Source organism: Pipistrellus hanaki, assembly GCF_964339955.1.
Source record: "Pipistrellus hanaki genome assembly, chromosome: 18".
In the NCBI taxonomy this organism is placed as follows: Eukaryota; Metazoa; Chordata; class Mammalia; order Chiroptera; family Vespertilionidae; genus Pipistrellus; species Pipistrellus hanaki.
The window spans coordinates 23989392-24016135 of record NC_140520.1 but is presented as its reverse complement, the minus strand read 5'-3'; the positions used below and the strand labels follow the sequence as shown (position 1 = coordinate 24016135).

At 36.6% G+C, this 26744-nt stretch overlaps 1 protein-coding gene across 4 annotated transcripts in view; it reads right to left on the bottom strand.

Annotated features, from left to right (window-relative positions):
- Nucleotides 1-26744, bottom strand: part of HMCN1 (hemicentin 1) — a 343610-nt gene that overhangs the window by 79146 nt on the left and 237720 nt on the right. For all 4 annotated transcript variants that reach the window (XR_014793395.1, XM_084866565.1, XM_084866564.1 and 1 more), the window contains 17 exons: nucleotides 26210-26296; nucleotides 23711-23902; nucleotides 21973-22146; nucleotides 20380-20493; nucleotides 19147-19292; nucleotides 15745-15895; nucleotides 13898-14092; nucleotides 12301-12414; nucleotides 9667-9854; nucleotides 7690-7786; nucleotides 5867-6028; nucleotides 4583-4696; nucleotides 4246-4448; nucleotides 3891-3972; nucleotides 3649-3780; nucleotides 2675-2824; nucleotides 716-875 (listed from right to left, as the gene is read on the bottom strand). Coding sequence is in view for 3 of the 4 variants with exons in the window: in XM_084866565.1 (XP_084722691.1) it covers nucleotides 716-875; nucleotides 2675-2824; nucleotides 3649-3780; nucleotides 3891-3972; nucleotides 4246-4448; nucleotides 4583-4696; nucleotides 5867-6028; nucleotides 7690-7786; nucleotides 9667-9854; nucleotides 12301-12414; nucleotides 13898-14092; nucleotides 15745-15895; nucleotides 19147-19292; nucleotides 20380-20493; nucleotides 21973-22146; nucleotides 23711-23902; nucleotides 26210-26296 (2461 nt within the window). In the remaining variant the exon portion in view is untranslated. The remainder of the gene's footprint in view (nucleotides 1-715; nucleotides 876-2674; nucleotides 2825-3648; nucleotides 3781-3890; nucleotides 3973-4245; nucleotides 4449-4582; nucleotides 4697-5866; nucleotides 6029-7689; nucleotides 7787-9666; nucleotides 9855-12300; nucleotides 12415-13897; nucleotides 14093-15744; nucleotides 15896-19146; nucleotides 19293-20379; nucleotides 20494-21972; nucleotides 22147-23710; nucleotides 23903-26209; nucleotides 26297-26744) is intronic.

The following is a 26744-nucleotide window of genomic DNA, read 5'->3' as shown; positions in this document are numbered from 1 at the left end:
TAATTAATACCTACTTACACATATATAATTCTTTAAGCAGTTATAATTACTCTGGTATGTGAATACGGCTTTGTGATAAAGTAATCGAGTAGAGAGTAGAAATCTGGATTGTGCTCCCAAAGGCATTTGTTGTTGAAAGAGCAGGAGGCCCTTACCACATGATTATCCCATCTCTATGTGGTTTGTGGCATGGGTAACAAATATCAGCTGAAAACAGGATTTGGACAAATCACTACAAGGAATGAAGTGGTTTTGATGATACTATATCTTTTCTCAAAATGGGCCAAGAAATATGGCATGTTTGGTGGTTTAGTGATCTCAGTACACGAAATCATATCTCAGATTATTGATGAATCTTTTGTAGGGTAAAATTGGTGTGAAGCAGGAAAGATTGTTCTTTGGCATGGACTCTGGTATAAACATTCTGAGATTAGAGGAATAAAACCAACAATAGTTAATTAACATTTGTAGGAATGGACGTCTGAGATTTTATAATTCTGAGTTAATGAATTAATGCCCCCCTCCCATTTTTGAGTGATTCTCCAAAGACAATTTCTGTGTCCAACATTCTAAAATCTGATCTTTTTTTCCCTCTCTGAACCTAACAGCCAAGTTCCAAGGAGACTGAATTTGGTATTATTCATGTGAAAGGTGAAGCATAAAACACTGGATAAGACCTTGAAATTAATGATGCAAAGATTCTTTTTAAACATACCGGATTCTTTCTGTTTCACTGCTAGTTATGGGTCTTCCATCCCTAAGCCATTGAATAACTGGGGTAGGAATGCCATTTGCATTGCAGACCAGCTCAACATTTTCCCCTACAAGGACACTGACTTCACTTGGAATTTCAGCGCCAGCAACACTTGGAGGAACTTTGGAGAAATAAAAATGTCTATTAATAAGGCACAATGATATAAATTCTAATGAATACAACAGAATCACAAAACAATATGTCATTTTTCATTTCATATTCTTCCAAAATTATGGTTCAAGATAAAATTATTCTTATCCTCATAAGTTATTTTTAAACGAGGAATAGCTAAAGCAATCATTTCAATATTTCTGGTATTTTGGTAAGTTGATATAATTATTTAGTCATAGGGACTGGTGACAAGTCTAGCTCACGGACACACTTCCTGGTTAAATAGAATCACTCCAGGACTAAATTCTCAATAGGAAGTTTAGAATTAGTACAATTTAGGAGAATCCATTTTATAAAAATCTTAGCATAAAGGTCTGAGAAAAGCATCTATTGCTTTTTTTTTCCTTTTAACATATGCAATTTAAATATTTATTCTTAACAATGGATAGGCTTATTATTGTTTTCAAAATCCAAGAGTTTCTGTTCTCTTTTTCTAAATATGTTTGGTTTAAACTTTAATGATTCAATTGAGAAATAATGTGTGATACAAAATATTGACAATGGTATCAAACAGAAACATATTTGAATTTCTCTTCCATATAATCATAGTGGTCTGCCAGGGCAGCTCATGCCAGTTTACAACAGACCATTTTGCACGTCTTCCCTACTCCATGTTCAGTGACATCACATTGGTTTGAAATGAGCCATGGTGGGGATATTTACACCATGGAAACTTGCAAATTATTGGCAACAATTCAGGACCTTTTTATCTGGAGAGTTAATTATAAACATTTACCAGCACACCACTGCACACTTTCCAAATCTCATGTTGATAGACCATGATAATAATTATATCAACTATACAGAATTGAGGGTACTAAAGAAGTCAAATCAATAAGAATGTTAATAAAAAATATCCTTGAATGAAAGTATAATATATGCCAACATTGCACTATGCCCTACTGCATAAATTATTTCTAGTCTTAGGATATAATGATGAATGGAAAACATCTGGTAAAATGTCTGGTCACACCACATACCCCTTGATTAACAGCTATTATTATTATGCATTAAATATAACAAAACACAAAATTTCTGATTTTGAATTCCCTGAGTAGCTATTTTCCCCATTTGTTGCTGAAATCTCAAAGTATTACTAATCCAAGAAACCACTGATGCCCATAAACTTATTTTACTTTCTTTTTAATTTCATTTTTTGTAGTTAGTTTTATCAGAACACACAATACATCCATAATAATGTATAATTTATGGAAAATCATTTTCAAAATAACTATATTAATATTGGAAAAAGGAAGCATTTTAACTTATTACATTGCTCAAAACTACACTGGAACATAGTAGGATTAAGTAAGTATTTGTTGGATGAATTAATGCTTCTTATTCTCAACCCCAAATAGCATAAGATTCATGATTACTTGAATTTACCTAACCTCCTCCATGTAGCTACAGCCTTTTCATGAATTAAATATTAATAAAATATTCAAGTAAGAACAGACCTATGAGCTTAGCATAAAAATAAATCATGCTAGTTTTAAATAAATAAGTATAATTCAGTAAGAATTTTGGTAAACATAGAAAAATAAAGATTATCAAATTTCTGCTATTCTTTTTTTCCATATCTATGCCAATTTCCATGAAAATAGAATCTATAGGTAAATATAGGCAGAGCATTAACAATATTTTTTTGGCTATCTGAATACTTTGAATCAATTACAAATTATCTAATTGTAGACATAGTTTGTACTGTAAGAAGGAATATGCTAAAGATATTGAAGATATACCCCATACCTTGAATAGAAAGAATGTAATTTTTCTGTGCTTTTCCTTCAATATTTGATGCAATGCATGTATAGTTTCCGCTATCTGAACGATGAGACCGGGCAATTTGGAGTTTGCTACCTCCAGATAAAATATGAACTTCAAGTGAGTCAGAATTTTCTAGAGGTAGAAACAAAGAAAAGCAAAACATTAAAGAAGCTTTTATTTCAACCTCTACAATTCAGCAAAAATTTTTTGTTTCTTGTGATAAATTGATTTTTTAATGGGATGGGGATTGGGGCTGGGTGAACAAGGAGAAAAGAATTAAGAAGTACAAATTTTTGTTATTGAAATAGTCACAGAAATGTAAAGTAGAATTTAGGGCATATAGTCAATAATAATGAAATAACTACATATTGTGTCAGCTGGGCACTAGACTTTTTGGGGTGGTCACTTCGTAAGGCATATAAATGTCTAGTTACAATGTTGTACACCTGAAACAAATATATTTATGTCCACTGTGATTGAAAAATAATTGTCAAAATGTTCTTCCTTTGTAATTTTATTTTAAATATATATATATATATTTTATTGACCTTTTACAGAGAGGATAGAGAGGGGAAGGGAGAGGGATAGTTAGAAACATCGATGAGAGAGAAACATTGGTCAGCTGCCTCCTGCACATCCCCCATTGGGGATGCACCCGCAACCAAGGTACATGCCCTTGACCAGAATTGAACCCGGGACCCTTCAGTGCGCAGGCCGACGCTCCATCCACTGAGCCAAAACAGTTAGGGCTAAATGAGAGCCTTTTTAAAAGAGGCAGAGAAAATTCTCTTTATAAAATAAATAAATTTTATGAATCTATTTTGTAAGTTTATGTATCAGTACATTAGGCTTTCTGAACTAAACACAGCTATGAGCAAGATCGGAAAATGTGCTGGTTGATAAATCTCGTGCATTCAGAGCAAAAGAAAACCACAGCCAACGCACAGCTGCGTTACCTATGGGCTTGAGGTTCTTCATCCATGCTATGGCGGGAGGCGGGATTCCAGTGGCATCGCATGTTAAAGTCACAGGGTTGCTGATTGTCTCAACAACCACTTCTCTTTCGGGTCCTTCGATGCTGGGTGGCACTGTAAAAGGACAGAAGAAAATCATGTTGTCCCCATCAAGCTAATTCCGGCCACTTTCTTTCATTGGCATATCTGGGGGAAAAAGAGTTGTATTAGAGGCAGATGCTCACCATATACATTGAGGTGGAAATTTTTATCATCCCGTCCTGCTACATTTATAGCTCTACATACATACTGGCCTGTGTCAGAGACCTAAAAGAAAAAGATACTATTGTATGTGCTCCATTGAGTTACAGATGACCAATCACACTGTTCCAGTGCAGATTACATCACCAGTCATCTTTGTGCTCAGTCGCCCCAGGTCTAATTGCCTTCTGCAATCCTGGGTTTTTATGAGAATAAGGTCAATGGCATTGACAATGTTATTTTATCATAAAGTGTAGTAAAGGGAACATGCAACTCCCAGTGCTCTCTTCCAAAACCCACCGAGGAGTCAGGACATGCAAACAAGAATTAAAGATGCACCTCGGCTTTCTTGATGTGTAGCATTTGTCCACCTGCTAAGACCTCCACGTGCGTAGATTCGGTTACCATCCGCCCATTCTTATACCACGTGATGACTGGAGGTGGGACAGCGTTGGACTCACACTCCAATGACACTGAGGCCCCCTCTCTCACATTGACTACAGAAAGAGAGTCACCGCCGTGATCTTTAATGCTGGGAGGGACTGAGGGAAAGAAACAAGAACAGAAGGTTTTTTTGTTTTGTTTATTTGTTTGTTTTTCTTTAAGGTGTGAAGATAGAAAATATTTCATACCAGTTTAAAAGTGAAAGGATTTTATGAGGAGAGTGAAAACAAACCATAAACAGTCAGGGAGACTTTTTTCTTGCTTTCACCAGCTTGGTTGATAGCTATACACGTGTACTGACCACCATCAGATTCCTTGGCCCGAATAATCTGTAGAGTTCGACCACCTGTGGGCAAATATAATAGTAGTTGAAGAGTGGTATCCAGGTTGTTCTAATAACTATTTTATCAATAAGATAAATTGAAAAAATATTCCATTGTAACATTTACATGGAAGCATTTCATAGTTAAGATGAAATAATTGAATCCGTTTTCTTTGATCCTTCCTTTAGGATTGATTCTATTTCTTTATAAAAAATGAGAGGCCTGGTGCACGAAATTCGTGCATGGGCAGGGGGAAGGAGGTGTGTCCCTCAGCCCAGCCTGCACCCTCTCCAATTTGGGACCCAATGAGGGACATCTGACTGCCTACCTGACTGATTGCCCCTAACCGCTTCGGCCTGCCAGCCTGATCACTCCCTAACCATTCCCCTGCTGGCCTGATTGATGCCTGATTACCCCTAACTGCCCTTCCCTGACAGGTCACCCCTAAATGCCCTCCCCTGCAGGCCTGGTCCCCCTCAACTGCCCTCCCTTGCAAGCTCTGGTCCCTCCCAACTGCTCTCCCCTTCTGGCTTGATTGCCTACAACTGCTTTCCCCTGCTGAACATCTTGTGGCAGCCATCTTTTGTCCACTTGGGGGCAGCCATCTTTGACCACATGGGGACAGACATATTGTGCGTTGGAGTGATGGTCAATTTGCATATTACTCTTTTATTAGATAGGATGTAATTCATAATGTTTCTCTCCATTGAGTGAACATGGATAGAACTGTTTGATATAGGTCCCAAAAAGCAAACAATAATTGTACTACAGTCAAATATGTTAACAAGCATTTTCTGGGTTTAAATCTCCCACAGTGTGGAAAGATCTGTCTGTCCATCTGTCTATTTTTTCCATCATCAAGGTGCTTTAGGATTGATTAAAAACAACCAGTGAATTATCCAATGAAAGCACTATTTACTAGCCTATCATCCCCATGGAATTATTAAGCAGTTCTGTTTCAAAACTTCATAATTTTTTTGAAGTAGACCTGGATAATGTGTATTGCCACTGAAATCATGAAAGTCTATACAATCTTATCCTAATGGCCCCATTAGGTAAAGAGGCATATAAGGTGAACAAATAAATGGAGCAAGACTAAAGTTTGGAAAGGGACTAAGTGGAAATGCCATTTGTATTAAAATAAAGAAAATGAGAACATTTTGCCCACCTTATAAGAGTAACGAGTTCCTTACCAGGCACAATGAGGGCATTTGTGTTTGGCTTGATAGGCTGTTCATTCTTGAGCCAGCTGAGATCAGGAGGTGGAAAACCAGAGACCTCACAGGTCAGAGAGATGAAGTTGTTCACCACAACAGTGAGGTTTTCAGGGTTAGGACCAATGACACTTGGAGGAACTGTAAGAGTAAATGTATTAAAAGTAAAATCTGGTATTACTACTAATATAATGGCAATTTACTAATATAAGTCCAGCCACTGTACTCTGCCAAAGCACCATATTACTGACACTGTTAATCACCTAGCTAGCTGTCTTCCCTCAGGATTCCCAATGCCTTCATCACATTATGTCCATCAGTCTTGTTTCTCTCAATGAAAGAGAATGCTAGAATTTTCAGAGAATCCTTCTGCATTTTTTAGAAAATGTAGTTGGCCATTCCTAAGATGATTTTGCCAATGTACAAAGAAAGACCTGTTAGGGCTTTTTGTTAAGTTTGCATATTCTTGTTTTTAATATTACATTCTTATTTAAAGTTTTTATCTTCTTGCATATAGCATTTATAAAGTAGAAATTTAATTTTAGGGGTTATCTGTCTTATCAATACATTTACACATTTTATTTCAACAATGAAATCAATGACTTCTATGAAATCAATAAAATCAATGAGCAGAAAATTTAATAAATAAATAATACAATGGTTTGTTCAAAACAAACAAACAAACAAACAAAACAAACAAATAAGGAATTCCACAAGCAAAAGTAGTGCAGAGAAAAAATGTAGTAAAAAAGAATAAGATTAATAATGCATTGAGTTCTTATATAACCTTTTGTGCTAGATATAATTTTTATCCTGGAAATTCATAACACATTTGTTTCTGTTTGGTCAGATTTATTCACTATAAGAACCTCAAAGATATCTATGAAGTATCTAGTGTAAGTGACTCACTGTGCTAAAAACCAGGGATACAAAGGTGAGAGTGTTTCAAATATCAAACACCAAACATTGCTAGACATCGGTATCCCCTATGTGTCATATCAGAAAAGAACATCTATGTTGCTAACTCAAAGTCTTTTCAGGGGAGAGATTTTTCATGAAATTTAAAATTTCAGCTCTCTCCAACATAAGCTACAATTTTATATATATGTATCACACATATAAAGGACATATTTTATAACAATTGCTCACCATGTCCAAGTTAATATTCTGAAAGCAGCTGTGTGTCACAAAAACAAAAAGACTCTTTTGTAGAAGACAAACAATGGCTTTTTTTAAGCTCCCCCTCCCCCCCCAAAAAAAGTATTTACGGAGTGACTAGCATATAATGAAAGCATATATTGAAAGCTTAAAAGTGTGATGAATTGAATTCAGTGTGCTGGTGGTTTTCGGAATGATTTCACTCAAGTGACTTCTTCTTTTCCAGGGAGTATATGAGGTACTAGAGGATGTAGCTCAACATGAATTCCACCCTTAATGACAGAAACTGGTTTCAATCAGGACTAGTGATCGAATTTTTATGAGCAAAAGATCTATATTTAGTTCGAACTTCATAAAAACATGTAATCTTTGGGATTCATATTTTTTTAACTTTCAAATATGTAGGAGTTACTACCATCTCTTGAAGGACTAAAATAATGTAAAAACAGGCTCCCAGAAGCTTTGTACTTTGTACCTTATAAATCCTACTAGCTGTGGTGGGGAGAGAAGGGGGAGATTGTATGAATGCAGGCCCCACACATTGTTTCAAGTTAAAAATACACGAAAAGCCTCCATAATCTAAAACACAGTTTTCCTGCCATTTAAGTACACTCTAGCAGATGCTTTTGGAACTGAGCTCTTACCGTGAACATTGAGGTTAAAATATTTTTTGGCACTTCCAGCTGTGTTCTCAGCAATACACACATACCTGCCAATATCTGTTATTTGAGTATTTAGAATCTGAGGGAAAAATAAAGAAATTCCAACTGAATTTTTTTTATAAAGTCACTTGTCATCATTTTGAGAATGAATAATACGTATCCTCTCCAGGTGGACATAAAAAGAACATTTTTATATAATAGCATTGGTGCTGGCTTTTATTAATCAGGACAATCAAATAAGTATTTATTTATAAATATTTCCAATCAGGAAAGGCAATTTTATACATCCTTGTGGTCTACTGACTACAAAAGTTCCCCAAATTATTCTCTCACTTTTCCATCTACTCTCCACAACGTGACTTTGAAACTCCCCCATCACCAGGTAAAGATGTGGAATTTGGCCCTCGCTGGTTTGGCTCAGTGAATAGAGCATCAGCCCATGGACAATATCCCAGGTTCGACTCTAGTTAAGTGCACATACCTCAGTTGCAGGCTCCATTCCTGGCCCTGATCTAGCCACATGTGTGGGAGGCAACCAATTGATGTGTCTCTTTCATATCTCTCTCTCTCTCTCTCTCTCTCTCTCTCTCTCTCTCTCTCTCTCTCTCGTCTCTCTCTCTCCTTTCTACTCTCTCTAAAAATCAATGGAAAAATATCCTCGAATGAGAATTAAAAAAACAAAACAAAATAAGATGTGGAATTGGTGTGGTCTTGTGCCTGGCCTTGACCCATAGAATGTGATGGAAATGACTGTGTCATTTCAGACCTAGGCCTCAAAAGGCACTGTTACCTCTCCCTCCTCGTTTGGAACCCGGTCATTACATGAGGAAGCCAGGACTACCTTGCTTGAAGGTATGGAATCATGTGGGGAAGAATCAGCCACGTTATGGCAACTGAGACCCCAGATATGTGCAAGAGTCCAGCAAGATCAGCACAGCAACTTCGCCTACCTATAATAGGCAGACACTTGGGTAAGCCCAGCTGAGACCAGAAGAATCCCCCAGCCAACAAGAAGAATTCTGAGCTGAACAAATGCTTATTGTTTTGAGTGCTTGTTTTGGAGTGGTTTCTTTTGCATAGCAATAGTTAGCTACTTAGCAGTTATAATTTATTTTATTTAGCAGAAAGTGCTATCCATCTATATATATATCAATATTTTTTTGGCCCAAGACTCAGAAACCTTTAAGTATTTTGATAGAGGTTGTATAATCATCAAATAGAAATATTCAGGATGTTTACAAGATACTTTGAGAATTTAAAATTACTTATAGGCAGTGAACTGACTCATTTAAAAAAAAAAAATAAAAGAATTCCAGGAGATATGTCCTGTGTAAGATACACCGATAGTTATGCTTCGATTCTTGGGCCTATAGAATATCATTTACGTGTTCAAGAAATAATTTAATAAGTTGTAAACTAACGAATCAGCATTATTTCTACAAGAACCTAACTATCTTTCAGGACACTTGGAAAGAAAAATATAGACATGCCCATTAGTGAACAACAATTCAGGAAATTCATGTGGTTCCCATTATTATAATATTATAAATTCTTTGCCAGTAGCAAGTAAATTTTAATTGACAGTGAATCTTATACCAGCTAGGATTTTATCACCAGAAATATGCAGTGGAAAGAATTGTAATAATTTGCTTAATGGTTTTGTGTTTTGTTTTTGTTTTTTATCACAAAGACCATGTTGTCTTCAACGTGTGTGTGTGTGTGTGTGTGTGTGTTTTATATGCAGACAATTTCTAGAAGAATTCACATAAAACTGTTAATAATGGTCACTTCTCATAGTGTGAATAAAATTGGGAAAATAATTTTATTTCTTATCCTTTTTATGTTTAGTTATGTTTACAAATCTATTTCTAAATTAAAAAAAATTACTTTTAAAAGTCATAAAGAGAGTTATAAAATACAAAGCCGATCAGGTATTAAGTCAGATGTTTTCACTTTTACCTGCAGAATTCTTCCATTAGACAGGAATTTATGACGCTCATCTTCCAGCAAGGGCTGCCCGTCCTTCTGCCAGGAATTCCTCGGGACGGGGCTGCCGCCCGACAAGCACTCCATCAGCACGCTCTTGCTCACCAGCACGGTGACCTCCTCGGGGACATCACTGTTTGCTTCCTTGATGACCGGAGGCACTAACAAGTGATGGCAACAAAAAGACAAGAACAGGAAAAGGGGCCTTTTCTAAATGATTCTACTTTTTGGACAATTTGGAAAGTTGTGGGGTGATTGAGCCAAACTTGAAGAAGAATCCATGATCCTTAATAAATGAGCAGAGATAAAGATTGTGTGAATTTGGGTTGACTTTCTTTCCTCTCTTTACCTACCCTGGACTAACCCTTCCTATAGTTTCATTCCCATTTAAGTCAATCCCAGTTTCCCCCCAAAATATATTGTCTTGCTCTCTCTCTCAGCCCATTCCATTTATCTGCATGAATCTATAGTAAAGTCTACTTGGTCATCTAGACGAACCAGATCAATTACAGAAATGTACAGGTTTGGTCTAATTTGCAAGGGAATTATCTGGGCTACTCAGTGTGTTTCCCCAGCCTCAGTATCAGTGATATCAGCATCATTTGGGAACTTGGATAGAAATGCTAATTTGGGGAGCCACCTTAGCTCTCCTCCGTCAGCATTCCTAAAAGGGGCCAAGAAGTTTATGGTTCAACAAACTCATCCTGGCCCGGCCAGCATGGTTCAGTGGTTGAGCATCAACCTATGAACTAGGTCCCAGTTCGATTCCCAATCAGGGCAGATGCCCAAGTTGAGGGCTCGATCCTCAGTGTGGGGCATGCAGGAGGCAGCCAACCAATGATTCTCTCTCAATGATGTTTCTATCTCTCTCTCCATCTCCCTTCCTCTGTGAAATCAACGAAAATACATTAATAACAACAAAACCACTCCTAGTGATCCTTATGCACATTAAAGTCTGAGAAGTCATGTCTAGATTTTCCTGCATATATTCATTCTCATATAGTAATAGTGAACCCAGGTTTGTGTTTACATTAGACTAGTCAGTTATGAAAAATCACATATTGCCCATGTGATATTTACAGTGGAAATGTTAAATAAATTAGGAACACATGTGTTGATTGCTTGAGAATGCAGACATTTAGTTACATGGTAAATAATCTTTTTTATCTTGTTTAGAAAAAGCTTAGTTATTTTATGTTTCAGTCTCTTTAGCAATCAGTAAAGATGGCACGTTTAATGCAGATGCAGTCTTCTGGTATTTGCGTCTCTCAAGAAACAAACAGAAGTGTCTATACAGGTCCTTTGCCCACTTTTAATTGGATTGTTTTTTTGGTGTTGAGTTTTATAAGTTCTTTATAAATTTTGGATATTAACCCCTTATGAGGTATATCATTGGTGAATATGTTCTCCTATTCAGTGGGTTATCTTTTCATTTTGTAGATGGTTTCCTTTGCTGTGCAAAAGCTTTTGAGTTTGATGTAGTCTCGCCTCTTTATTTTTTCTTTTATTTCCCTTGCCTGGAGTGATATATAAAAAATGGGAAAAGGACCTGACTAGACATTTCTCCACAGAGCACATACAGACGGCCAATAAACATATGAAAAGGTGCTCAGTGTCACTAATCATCAGAGAAATCAGAAGTAGGTCTTATCAATTAGGCCTCTTGGCTTCTGTCATGATTGGTTCACAAATAGATATGTGATTCCTGCTTGGCCGGTGAAAGCCATGGACATCCAATGCCAGGACTTCAGTTGTAAATAAAAGCTTTCATTTGTCTATGAAACTAGGAAGATGTAAGACTAGAGCTTCAAGGGGCCAACTGTCCAAGCAAAAGGACCTTCCACCTGAGAATGACACTAATAGAAAAAAGCAAAGCCGAAGGTAGGTAAAGTCTGGTAAACGCTTTTGAACCAAGGAAGTCAGACTGTGATAGCCCTCTCTGGGGAATTTTCAGGTTCATAAATCAATGAATTCTCTCTCTCCCTTTCTTTTTGTTTTTGATACTTCAGGAGTCCTAAACAATGTGCTCTCAATTTGTATAAGACAGTGAACTCAATGGGAGAACTATCAGTTTCTGATTATCTTTAAAGTCTTTTTTTTTTAATTTCTTTATTGATTAAGGTATCACATATTTGTCCTCATCCCCCTATTCTCATTCCCAAACCCCTCCCCACACATGCCCCCACCCCCCTGTTGCCCGTGACCACTGGTTAGGCTTATATGCATGCATACAAGTCCTTTGGTTGATCTTCCCCCCTAACCCCCTCTCTCCCCTGCCTTCCCTCTGAGGTTTGACAGTCTGATCGATGCTTCCCTGTCTCCAAGTCTGTTTTTTGTTCATCAGTTTACGTTGTTCATTATTTCCCCTAGATGAGTGAGATCGTGGTATACTAGAAATACACTCATAAGAACCGAAAATGAGACAAGCCATAATGATTATGCGGAGAGGCAAATGAATTAGTCTGTAGTGAGTTTCTTTCTGGGCCAACAGTTCTTTTGAGTCCCAAATTCAATGTCAAACAGTTAGTTAACATCTTGCAAACATTAGCTCCTCAAAAATACTTTTGAGCGAAAGAATGGGTAATAAACAGGCGGAAACAAACTCACAGAGCACCCGGACGTCGTACTGCAGGGAATCTTCTCCAGCCTCGTTCACGGCCACACAGGTGTACCTGCCGGCGTCTTCCGCCTTCGCCCGGGGAATCTGCAGCACTCTCCCACCTGGAAATGCACCCCAACGTGGTCACTTCTGTCGGCCTTAGAGTGAATGCGGCTCATAAGCAGGTACGATTTTTCAGGTCTAATAACTTCCTTACATTTTCTTTCCAGGTTCCATTTTAATCCCGCATATCACTTTCATCACAAACACTGAATTATTGAAAAGTGAGCCCACATATGGGTGAGACCTCCTGAGAAATGAATAGCTTGTGTGGATTTTCCTTAAGGCGGGAATGTTGCTCTGTGTCCCTCATCATGTTCCACGTGAAATGTTACTCGGTAGTAAATTCCTGCTTTATAGTTGGAGCACATATAAAGAACTTTACACAGTTGTGTGCAAGTAGAAGCTTCAGAAAAATACTAGCTAAAGGTGCAAAAAGCATACAGTACCCAATTGTGCATAGAATCTTGAAAGAATAACTGTGTATTAATTTTTCATGTTGATGTGATTTCCAACATAGAGAAAAGTTGTAATAATTGTATATAAATTGTTACAATTATGTATATTTTATTCCATTAGTTTTATCTTTGTTATATAGTAAATGAACTGTCATATATATTATATATATATATATATATATATATATATATATATATATATATATCTTTTTTTGAACCATTTGAGAGTAACTAGGACACATAATGTGCTTTTATTCCTAAATACCCATAGATCTATAGTTCATAAAAAATTATAATCCTGTATATAACTGTAATATAATAACCAAAATTAGAAAATGTGAAATCAATACAAAACTACTGTTGAATTCATAGTGCACAGTCAAATGTCATTATTGTTATAATATTGTTTTTTATAGCTATTTGTTCTCAAACCCAGATCCAATTTAAGATCACATATTATATTTAGTTGCCATGTCTATTTAGACTCTATTTTTTTTCAAGATATTCTCTTATTTAATGAAGATAAAATTTACATACGGTGGAATGCACTGATGCTAAGTATACAATTTGACAAAGTTTGGGAAGCCTATTTTAATGTTTGTTTAAAGTGAATAGAGGCCTTGAAAATATTACTATCTCACAACAATTTAAATCTCCTTTTCCATCAGTAAACCATATGATAACCAAAATACTTAAAACTCATCCTCTTTACTCTTGTTTTATGATAAGTGCATTTAATAAACTGAATACAACTATTTGTAAATATATCTCAGAATTTACCATTAATAATGTACAGAAACCTAAGTGATTATTTCATTACATTCTTAGAAAAATAAAGGCACAGGGAAGTCAAAGGACTTCCTTAAGTTGATGGAACAATCCAGTAGCAGATCTGCAGATGAACTAAGCGGTTCTATCCTATGCCGAATTCTCAACCTGAAGTGACTGGGATAAGCTGTGACATCTGGCAGCTGGTGTCAGATAAATTACATGGCCAGGAAGACAATCAGTTCAACTGGTCTTAAATAATGAGAGAAGCCCATCGGGCACAGACTCAAACTCTCCCCGTGTGCACAGCAGGCCTCACCTGGTAAAATCAGCACTCTATCACTCGAGGCCAGAGGACGGCCGTCTTTGTACCAGGTCAGCGTCGGGGGAGGAGCAGCGTTCGTCTCACAGAAGAGAGAAATGGGGTTGTTGATGATCACATCCTTGGCTTCACCACTCCTGCCGGTATCCAGCATGTTTCCCATTTCCCAGAGTTTCTGAAAACTTGGAGGAACTATGGAGGAAAGACATGGGATTTTGGACACATATGAAAGCCAGTTTCAATACATTCAACAAAGACCGTGGCGGGGTTCTCACAAGAGTGATATATAAATGCAGTAAGTTAGACAGTGTGAAAATATTTTCAGGTACTTATACATCTACCACCTCTAGCTGTGAGCCGGAAAAGTAGTAGACAGAAGCTGGAGCTGGTTCCCCTGGGAAGAACAAGAAGTACAGGCTCTGAATGCTCTGCTCACCCCCTACTCTCCTCCCCTGTCCACGCTGCCTGCGCTCAGCAAGTATCTACTCGAACAAGCCTGGCCAAGGAATACCATCATAGCAGGAAAAATATATCTTGAAGAGCCATTAAAAAATAATGGCTCAGTCCAGAGCATTTTCCAATAACTTGTCTCACTAAAAAAAGCTAAAGAGTTTTAATGTCAAGATTAATAAGTCCATTAACTAGAACAGTAGGATAATCTCAAACTTTTCTGGGGAACACATATAAACTTTCTAGAAGGTGATTTGCTTGTACATAAAAAATATTGAAAATGTGTATAACATGTGACCTAAAATTTCTAATATTAGTAATGAATAAATGAAAAAATCAAAGATGTATAAAAGTTTTATGTAAAACGACCCAGTAAAACATTACATACAAGTAATGAAAACTGGGCAATGACCCAGACATTCAATAACAGGAGTCAGGTTAAATAAATACTTGGATACTCAAGTACTAAAACAGGTATAGTTATTAAAAACCATGTTAAGAATAACTATCAACAATAATAGCAGATATTATTTCTTAACCATTTTCCTAAGAGTTTTACATACTTTATCATATTTAATAGTCACCACAATTCTATAAAACATTCATTTTCAAAACAAGAAACTGGGCTTTAAGATGTTTAGGTAATTTACCCAAATCAAAGTTATTTTTGTTTTTGTTTTCTTAGCCACAAAGTTTTTAGAAGCCTCAAATCATCATTCTATTCCAAGTCTGACTACTTTAAATTCTGCATTTTATCTTTTCTTTCCATATAACTTCTACTTGACAAGAAAAAAAGAAAGTGCCCTGGGATGTATGCTCAGTGGTTAGAGCGGCAGCCCGCATACAGAAGGGTGACTTGTTTGATTCCCAGTCAGGGACATACCTAAACTGCAGGTTAGATTCCCGGTCTTAGCCTAGTTCCTGCTGAAGACAACCAATCAATGTGTCTCACATTGACATTTCTCTCTCTCTCTCTTTCCTCCCCTACCTGCATCCCTTCCACTCTCTCTAAAAATCAATGGAAAAAATATCCTAGGGTGAGGATTAACAAAAATAAAATTAGAAAAAAATAAAGCTTCATGATATAACATTGGGGAAAAACTAATGCAGCAAAGAAGTATGGATCACGTGATACTAATTTGTAAATGCAGTTTACATTTACAAAATATAACAGAAGGAAAAATATCAAAAGGAAACACATAAAAATAAAATAATCCTGAATAATGAGATTATTTTTTCTTTGTTAATTACTCAAGTCCAGGTTTTCAATTTAGAATTCATATTATTGTCAATAGAAAAGAAACTATTTAAAATAAAACCCAGCCAAATCTCTTTTTCATTGCTTAGACATATCATATAAATTAAATGATGTACAATAAGCACATTAGTATTACCTTGTATATTCACATCAAAATCCAGCTCATCTTCACCTGCAATATTAGATGCCACGCAAGTATACCGTCCAGTGTCTGATATCTGAGCTTCCTTTATTTGAAGTGTGTGTCCATTGGCAGCAATATTTACATGATCATCTGATTTAAGGGGCTGTGATTCAATTATAATTAATGTTAGCATTAAGTACTCTAATAAATCCTCTAAGAGATCATGCAGTTGATAATTTGTATAATTCAGAATAAACAGAATTAAATTTTATGTGAAATACTCAAAAGCATATCCTTTTGTTATATTTTTGTCAAAAATGCTAGAGCATTTTAATGAAAGGTTGAGGGCATTAACATAATCTGATTTCATGTAAAAGTCACTGTTGTTCTTTTAGAAATATCATTACCTCATAAATAGAAAGTTTTAACCTAGAGATATTTATATTATGATGTTTTATTGAAAGTATTATTGTACTTAATGGAATATTAACTCACAGATATTTATATTATGATGTTTTATTGATAACATTACCTACAGTTAATAGGGCATTTTTCATCTTCTACATATTCCTGTTTACATTAAGTTCCCTCTTATTCATTGAAGATTTTAGTTGTTGGATCAATATCACTTCTTCTAATGACACTTTTCTCATAATTCTTACTGATTTTAATATCTAAATAGTTATCGAATGCAGTGTGCATCCAATGCTGTGACCTCTTCTCTAATTTTTTGTTCCCAACCCTCCCTCAGCCACTCAACAGATAAGTCATACCTAGACCTTATAATTACCCATAACTGCACCACTTCTTAATCTCAGTTTCAAGTTCTCACTCTCTGACTGCAGTCTCCTAACTTTCTAAGTCACTTCTTCTAGCATCCCAACTCCAATAAATTTTTGACCCTCTGGGAGGATCCACAATCCACTGGCCTTGCAATGTTGTCAGTGCCTCTCACTCTCCTCCTGATCTCCATTCCCTCCTGACCCAGAGGTCTATTATGGCAATCATTCCTGGTATGAACTCTCATCTCCTTTGTCTCTTTCCCTTTATTTTACTTCCCTGGCAAAACCCTAACCTGCTTAATATCAGTCTCTGTCCATTCTGAGCTTTCCCTGGTCTACTCAAGGACATCCCTCCAGCAACTGTGTCCTCTCTTACCTACATCATCAGCAATTTATTCTTTTTCACTAGATTATTTCAATCTACATATCACATACTACAACTCTCCCCATTAAAAGAAAACTCTTTTCCCCTCACATCCTGCTATCACCTTCATGGAAAAAACCATCAATTCTCTTCTGGACCACTACAATAAATTCAAATCTAGACCATTTTTTGTTCTCTCAACACAGAAGCAATATAATCCCCTTAAAACCTCAAGTCAGAGCATATCACTCTTGTACTTAAAAATTTCTAGTGACTTCCCATCAGAATAAAGGACAACTGGTCTACCAGCAGTATAATCTGGCACTCTATTAATCTTCTTCTGTATTCTCATGGATCACTGCACTCCAGCCACATGTCTTGGCCCTTGAGATTCTTTCTACTTTAGCATATTTTCCTCTCATATCTAATGTTTGCTTCCTTTACTTACTTATCAGCAAGGCCTTCCCTGTATAAATAAGAGATCACACACCCCCACCCTCACTCACTTTTCTTTTTCTTGACTGAATTTTCTCCACAACATCTACCCCTTCTGGCACATTATATATTTTACTTGTTATGTTTGTTTAGTTTTTGTCTCCCTAAACTTCATATGAACAGAGATCTTTCTTTTTTTCCTTCATAGCTGTACTCTCTTCATCTAAAACAAGGTCTTGCCAATAGTATGATCAATAAATAATGTAGGATGCAATGAATCATTATTAGCAATACAACACTTATATAAAAGTAGGATAATTTAAAAATTCTATGCTAAACAAAAAACTTTACAGTGTGAATAAAAAAAACCTCAAAAGCTATCTCAAAACTTTTTGGGTCTAACATTGGCAATATTTTTAGTGATATTCTCAAAAACTCTGTTTTGTTCCAGTGGTGTTGCTTATCTGAAGAATGAAATAACAGAAGGATATGGGAAATAAACAACAGCAACAAAAACCAGAGTGCTTTTTTTGTACACATTCAAGGGGACCTATCTCAAACCCTAAAAAATTTAACAGCTTAAAGTATCGCAATTGGATCAATTTCAGAGTCTGGATTTGAAACTGTAATTTAACTATTCAGTATAAATTCAAAAGTGTCTTATTCCTATGCAATTCTAATCGTTATCCAATTTTTATGTGTGCATGTGTTTGCTTGTGTTTATGTGTGTGTGTGTGTGTGTGTGTGTGTGTGTGCGCGCGCATGTGTAGTAGCCACAATGAGTGAAAAGTCTTTAGATAAAATTAGCAATAAAATAAGATTTGCAGGAGAAAGGAATTAGCAAGTATACTCCTATAGATTTAATATTGTACCATGAAGTGTGCTTGCACTCAGGAAAGAAACTGTAAACAGAACATGGTGGGAGTTCCTTATTTTTCGTTTTGTAATGGCTTCCAGATGAAACTTGCTTATTTTAGGAGATGATTTTTTTTTAGTTGCCAGTATTGCAAAATCCATCTGTGGTCTGACAAAATAAGGCTATATCTTTCTGCATTTTAAATCATGACTCGTACCCAAACTGCCACACTGGATGTAACTGACCACTTGGTTGATGATGTGTAAAACAGGACAAAGATCAGCTTAGCCCTGCCACATCTGTATTAAGCACAATATGCACCACAATGAAAAATAATCTATTTTGGTTTGAAACACCAGCACATTTCTTTAAAACATGCATGGAAGAAGAATGAAAAATGAGAGTATGTGGTGTGAGGGATCACATAACTGAAAGATGTGCTTTTTCCTTAGAAGTTTCTCATTGCCCCTAATTAATTACATTGGGCACTTAATTATCACATCTAGCTTTCCCCCCGCATCCTGGAATGTTAAAAATGTTACCTTTTGTAAAAGAGTTAAAGATGTTTACAGAAAGTTCTGATTACACTTAGTCCCCATGTTATGCCTGTCATAAGATGGTTTAGCACGTTTTTGTGTGTGTGTGTGTGTGTTTCTTCTCTATGAAGTTTATTTACTATGTAAAACCGAAGAGCAAAAAACTGTTCTCCAGTGGGAAGGTGGCTGAATTTTCATGGAAACTGCTAATGTACACAAAGACAATCCTTGTCAATGATGGAATAATACTAATATTGTTGAACACAGTTCAATTTTGTTTGTTTTTTTGCAGATTTATATTCTTAGGAGCATGAGACTGTGGTAGTTTTAAGGCCACATTGATTTTCTGAGTTACTTGTGTCTGTTTTACTATTATTGTTGTTTAATTGACCACTTTAATCTTTAAGAAACCATCAGCAAATGAAAAATACTGTGACTGGCCTGTCCATCCTTGTACCAGCTGAGAGAGGCAGAAGGAATTGCATAGGCTTCACATTCCAAGGTCAGGGTGGTGTTTACTTTGATCTTCACTTCTTTAGGGGAAAGACCTGTTCCCAAGAGGTCCCCTTTATTGATTATGGGTGGAACTGCATAAAAACAAATATTAAACCATTAAACACTGGTTCTTTCAAATACATGGAATAACAGAGAAAATCACACGGAGGATCACTTTACAAGAAAAAAAAAAAAAGAAAGAAATAACTGAGGCATTTTCTATGCCCCCTTTCATCAAGAATCCAAGTTAGGGTCTATGAAAAGGTCAGGTTCAGATACAGATTATGAAGGAAAGTATCATTCTCCCTTTGTCATTATAACACTCACAATAAGGCTAATGTATTTCCCAGAAGAGTTAGCTGCATTGGTTCCAGGTCCCCAGACATGGTATGAGCATAACCCATAAAATGAATTTTATCGGTTATTAAAGAAACCAACTCAAAGAACTAAAGACAAACAGAAAGATATGCTCCCTTTAAAAAAAAAAAAAACAACCAAAAACAAAATCTTGATATGTCGATATTATTAATACTCATATTGGCTTTGATTTTTTTTTTCTTTCAATTTTTAAAATGTATTTCTTTTTTCTTTATTGATTAAGGTATTTCATATGTGTCCTTATCCCCCCATTGTCTCCCACCCCCAACTCATTCCCTCAACCCCATGATGTCTGTGTCCATTGGTTAGCTTATATGCATGCATACAAGTCCTTTGGTTGATCTCTCCCTCTTCCCCGCCCTCCCCTACCTTCCCTCTGAGGTTTGACAGTTAGCTTTGCTCTTCATTTACAGGTCCATGTATAGTGGATCTGTCCGAAGACACTGATGAACTCATCCTACATTGCTGATGAGAGCATATGTATCAAACAACAGTTTTGTGCACAAACATACTATAATTTAGCCCAGACGGTAATTCAGAAGGAAAAACAGAGAAACTTAGGGAAGTACTACAGACAAATTCTCTGAGATAGTTGTGAGCAGACTGATTGGGCTCTTTACATCGTTAAACAATCAAGGTCATGGGCACCATGTTTAATTCAACATCCATCTTAATGAAGCAAGCTGCCTAAACATCAAACTTTAATAATGAGTATAAATAATTATGGGCCCATAAAAGCAGAGTTGGAATAGTGAGATGCCTCAGGGAAAATAAGAAGCATAGTGCTCTCTCAGAACTTACTGTAGACCTTCACTTCGTAGTGCTTTATCATTTCCCCAGCCTCATTCGTGGCCACACAAGAGTACCTTCCAGCATTGTCCTCCTGTGCATTTAGGATCTGCAGAGTCCTACCTCCTGAAAAATCATGGAACATCAAAGAACCTTTGAAATCACGGCAGCAGCAGAGCATGCACAAACTACCAAAGTTATAATTCTTACTACTGGCATTTTTCCTCTTCTATATGCCAATTCTGTAATAGGTACTGAACACAAGACAACGCACAAAACAGATGGCTGCTGCATGAGCACCTTGTGCTCATTCTGACCCTCCCAGGCCTCTGTACTCAGTCTAAGGTCCCTATTTCATTCTCTTTATAAGTAGGTCTCTCCCTTAGTCATCTTCTCCTCCTCATCTACCTGGTCTATCAGTAGAGGTTGGTCTTGCTAAATTACAGTTTTTTATTATGGTATATTTCTCCTTAAACATCTTCAATGGTTCTCAATTGACTAAAGATTAAAGTTAAAACTCTTTAATCCAGGCATTCAAAACATGACTCTAATATTCCTTCCTGACCTTCTCCTACGCACCCCCCTCTGTGTAGCAGACATACATAACACACATATACACACTGTCTCCACTCGTTTGGGAGGGAGGAGTACAATTCTTACTACTGGCACAGAAATAGGCTATTTTCACTTTTTCCCTTTCCCACCTTAGTCATTGCGATGGATCTGAAATCTCTCCTAATTCATTTCCAAACAAAGACATTTCTATAACTTTTCTTTAAGGTACGGTTCAAGTTTTTTTTTTTTATTTCTTTATTGATTATGGTGTTACATATCTGTCCTTATTTCCCATTCCCCCCACCATACCCCTACACATGCCCTCACCCCCCTGTTGTCTGTATACATTGGTTAGGCTTATATGCATGCATACACATCCTTTGGTTGATCTCTTCCCCTTACCCCCTCCCTCAACTACCTTCCCTCTGAGGTTTAATGGTTCAAGTTTTGACTGCAGCTAAGCATTTCCTAACCACTTCAGCTCACAGGGGCCATTCCTTCTTGTGATTCATCTAAAACTTGTGACTATTCCATTAATCATGCCCCATGACTATTCATCACCCATGAGTATTAATGCATTCATGTTGTTAATTAACTTTCACATGTTTTATCTCTCTTCCACTTAAGACTGTAAATTTCTTAAAGCCAGTGATCATACTTTTTAATTCTTTCTATTTTCATACATATTTCTGGGTATTAGTGAGGAATAAGTAAACTCAATTGAAAGACTAACTTTCAAGGCTCAATTCAACAAAAAATAAATTTCTACTTTTTTTTTTTTTTTTGCATTCCACATAACATATTTCAGCAATTAATTACATTGTGGTATCAATATTTATTTGTTTTTTTATTTAGATATTTTATTAGTCTTTCAAAAAGTAATTTTAGATACCTTAGGTTACAGTACATATACAAATAATGCTATAAATTAAAATATCAATAGAACATAACGCAACCAAGAACATAAGTACTTCAATAACAAAACTCCAATGGTTCTGCTTTTCTACAATGGCACAAATGCACCTCAGGCATCTGAAGGAGACTAATTACCTGGAAGAATACGAATGTTTCGGTTGGATTCTAAAGCAGTTCCATCCTTAAACCAGGTGATGGTAGCTGGAGGATATGAGTAAGCCTCACAGACCAAGGATGTGGGGCTGTTGAGGATAACAACGACATCTTCCGGGCTTCCATCGCTATCGACACCAGCAATTGTAGGAGATACTAAAAAGGATTTAAAATTCAAAGAACTATATTTAGAAAATCTCTCTGTGCATTTCTAAATTTCCATTGTACTTATTTGTGTAATTCCATTCTCTAACAATTTCAGAGAAGAAATGATTATTTTTCTTATTCTACACAAAAGCAGTGAGAACCTAAAAAACTCACAGGGTAATGGAAAGAATGACATTAAAAAGGAATTGTGACACAATGTGATAAGGGCAATAATGGGAACTCTGGCGCAGGATATATAGGGGCATAGCATTCAATCCAATATAGGGCGTGAGGTGTGAGGAAGGTCTCCTAGAGGAGATTGCAAAGTGCTAGTTAAAAGGTGAAAGAAGGCAGAGAAATAGGAAGGAGGAACAACACATTGGGAGAAGAAGAATGTAAACAATAAGGGCCAAACCGGAAATGTTTAAAGAGGACAGATTCATGGGGGTCAATACTGGAAGCAACAGGTCCATTTGTTTCATAAAAAATAATGAAGGACTCAACTAGAGCATTTAAAGAAGGCATAAAGAGGAGGGAGCACCTAAAGAAATATTTTAGGAAGTCAACTGAGAGGACCTGATGTTAGAATTTGGGGGTTATGAGAAACCGAAGTCAAAGATAATTTTCAATTTCTTTTTTTTTTGCTTGGGAATCTAGATACACAGCAGTGAAGGAACATAAATGGGAAATACAGAAATATTTGCTCATTTGGGGGAAAAGATGGGTTGTTCAGGTCTGAATATCTTGAATTTTTAGTGCCCAAGAGAAATGTCCAACAAGAAATCATATATAGAAATCTAAACCTTGGGAGAAAGATCTGGATCACAGGTGTGGATTAAAAAAAAAAGTCACCAGTCTATAGGATAATTAAACCTCTTGGAAGTAAGTTGATTATTTGAAGAGAATATCTGGAGTAAAATGAGCAGTGAAGTAAGACAAAATGTTTAGGAGATGGGGACTTAATGTTTAGAAGACAGATTAAGTAAGAGTCCATAGAGGCAGAGAAAGAGAACAGCCAAAGGTGTGCAAGAATAGGGAAGAGAGAAAGTGATAAATAATGTCCAAGCCATGAAGAGGACGGCTGAAAAATAACTGCTGGGTCTACCAACAGGGTAGTCTTTGCCAGCTTAGGTAGCAAACATAGATTTCAGTACAATTGCCAATAATGGTAGAGTTCCACAAAAAATGGACAGAATATCTCAGGTTGAGCCCCTTACTTTTGACCTGCTTCTCTTTGACCAGCAAATATTTATGCTTTATTATTGCTTATTTAACAGCTATCTTGTTCACAGTTGTGAACCTAGCATAAAACATAGTACTTATAACATAATAGGTATTCCAAATGTAATGAATGCACTCATTAATTAAAAAAAAACAAAAAAAAACCCACAAAACAAACAAACAAACAAACAAACAAACAAAAAAACAACAGCAAATGTCTGCAAGCCCGGGTCTTCCTTAAATAATGAAATCCTATGGTAGAAATGCTAAGTGAACATAAAAAGAAAAGAAGAGAATTTAGCCCCATGGTCATGTCTGAGTCTTCAAGATTTGAAGCAATGCTTCTACCCACCTAACACATTAAGACTGAAACTTTTGCTCTTGTCACCAGCTGTGTTAGAAGCCAAACATGTGTATCTTCCTGTGTGCGACACCTGGGCATTGGTAATCTGAAGAAAACGGCCACCAGACATAGTGTGATGAGTGTCATCTTCTTGGAGAAGCTGCCCGTCTTTGTGCCATGTAATTTCTGGCACTGGATTCCCTGTAACAAAAAGCCATTTCTGAGAGCTGGCTATGCTCACATGTCTACAAGTAACAACTGAAAGAAGGCATTTCACTCATTTGCCTTTTTATTTATTATTATTTATTTATTTATAATATTTATTTAAAAATATATTTTATTGATTTTTTACAGAGAAGAAGGGAGAGAGATAGAGAGCCAGCAACGTCGATGAGAGAGAAACATTGACCAGCTGCCTCCTGCACACCCCCCACCAGGAATGTGCCCGCAACCAATGTACATGCCCCTGACCAAAATCGAACCTGGGACCCTTCAGTCCACAGACCGACGCTCTACCACTGAGCCAAACTGGTTTTGGCAATTTTTGCCTTTTTAAATATCCCTTTTCTAAAGCAATGCAGTAACCATTCATACCCAAATAAATTTCATACATAGCCTAATGTATAATAACAATCATGCTATGATAAAAACGTATAAAACTTAAAAATAATTTTAAAATGAAGATTAGTTTTTATCATACCTTAGACTATTCCAATGAAATGATTTCATAGTAAAATACACTGAAAAAAAGGATGGAGCATGTAGTTCACAATACCTTTGCATTCATATTAATTGTTAAAATAATATTTTATATTCTTGATAGCTATATAAAAGGTAAAACATTTATTTAAATAATCTAATAAGAAGATATTTTGAGTTTATACCAGGATTCCAGCATAGATCTATAGATGGGTAAATAGAGATATAAAGTAATCATTCCTTTAATATTTATAGCCTGTAGGTAAATATATTTTATTTTTATTTAAACATGGGACTTATGTTTATTATTAATTTTAAATTATTCAAATAGATTTTTAAATTTATATTTTAAAACCATAAAGCGAGTTGTTAGGAGAGATGGATAGTATGATATTATAGTAAAACTGGAAGGCTCGGCTGTACTGGCTGTGGAGCATGCTCTATGGCCCTGCCCGGGCAGGGAATCAATATTCTGCCCAACTGCTGAGGATAGCAACCTGGCCTGTCCAACTAGGAAGTCTTACCTGGGAATCCAGGCAAAGATGGAGCCTATCCTACAGCTGTATGTGTGCAGGGAACAAAGTCAACAGTCCTGTCCAACTGTTCCTGGCCAACAGCAACACCCACCCCAACCTCAAAGCTCAGGCAATGGCCTCACACAGAGACCTAACAGAGAGCTCCACCTGGCCAAGGACTCAACCAGCTAACCTGTCCAGATCTCCAAGCTGCACTGACTAGTGAAAGGCTGTCTCTGCTGAAATAAGCCTATGAAGTCTGGAACAAAAGAGCCTTTACTCAAATGCACAGACACCAACATAAAAAAAACAAACAAACGGTTAGTAGTCAAAATCAATTTGGCTCAGTGGATAGAGCATTAGCCTGCAGACTGAAGGGTCCCAGGTTTGATTAAACAAGTTATCAGAGAGTCTTAGCATATTGTTGAACAATTGTGAACAGAAGATTTGAAAAACACCATAGACTTTACAGACACGTAAAGAGCATTCCATTCAAGAACAGCAGAATGGACATTCTTCTCAAAGGCACATGGAACACTTTCTAGAATACTATCTAATAAAAGGGTAATATGCAAATTAACCATCACTCTGCCACAAAGAAGGTGGCGCCAACAGCATCCCACATGCCCCGGCCAGTGGAGAGAGATAGGGAGGGAGGGCAGGTGGATGGGCCTCTGGCCAAAGGCCGGCTGGGGTGCAGGATATTGACATCATTGCAGGCCGGGCTGAGGGACCCTGAATTTTGTGTGCCGGGCCTCTAGTAGATAATATGTTAGACTGAAAAACTAGTCTTAGCAAACTTAAGATGACTGAAATCATACCAATATTCTAGTTTCTGACTGAAACTAAAAATCAGCAACTGGAGGAAAGCTGGAAAATTCACAAATAAAAAACCTGGAAATGAAACGTGTTAAGAAACGGGGAGACTTTTGTTTTGGGGTACTCCCCAGTATCAGTGATGCCACCCTCCCACCAACACTCCTACTTGCAATGCAATTTGAGAAAAAGGAAAGGAAAAGGAGGTACAGCCTTCAACCAACAGTGAAGAAAACAAAATAAGAGGAGATGGGGCAGAGAAACCCTACATTCAAAGAGTGGATTAAAAAATTTGGTTTATTGAACTGAAAGAAAAGGCCAATGTGTCTTTCCTTTTTCTTTCCTTCCCCTCATTTCAAATGCTTATTACTGCAGCTTGAATTTTTCTCAGCTAAGTGAGATATGCAATGGAGGCAATGAATAACCAGCGAGAGGGATAGGGGTGGGGGGAGAAACAACAGAGGGCTGAGGCCCTTACCTGTCACCTCACAAGTCAGTGTAACACTCTGCTTCTCTTTTACCTTCACATCTTCCAGTGTATTTTCACCCACAATGTGAGGTGGCACTGAAAAAATACCAAACAAGAAGAGTAATAATTCTTACCACAGGGCTGTTACTTTAGAGGCATCTAGGTTTACATTTTTATTTCTATATAACCTTTAAAGCAAAAGCCCAAATTCTCATTAATGGATTACTAGAATAATGTCATAATATTATTTTGATTAATTCCATTTTATGATATATTATAAAGTAATATGTCACGAATTCAATGATAGAATAAATTTTATTGTAATAGAAATAGTCCAGATAAAAATTGTTAATAGTCCAGATAACAATGTCAACAAACCAGTAAGAACATTTACTGGACCTTTATTTTTCCTACTCTAAGCAAGCACTCACATTTACTGGACCTTTATTTTTCCTACTCTAAGCAAGCACTCACATTAAACAAGTTATCAGAGAGTCTTAGCGTATTGCTAAACAATGGTGAACAAACAAGATATGAAATTTTA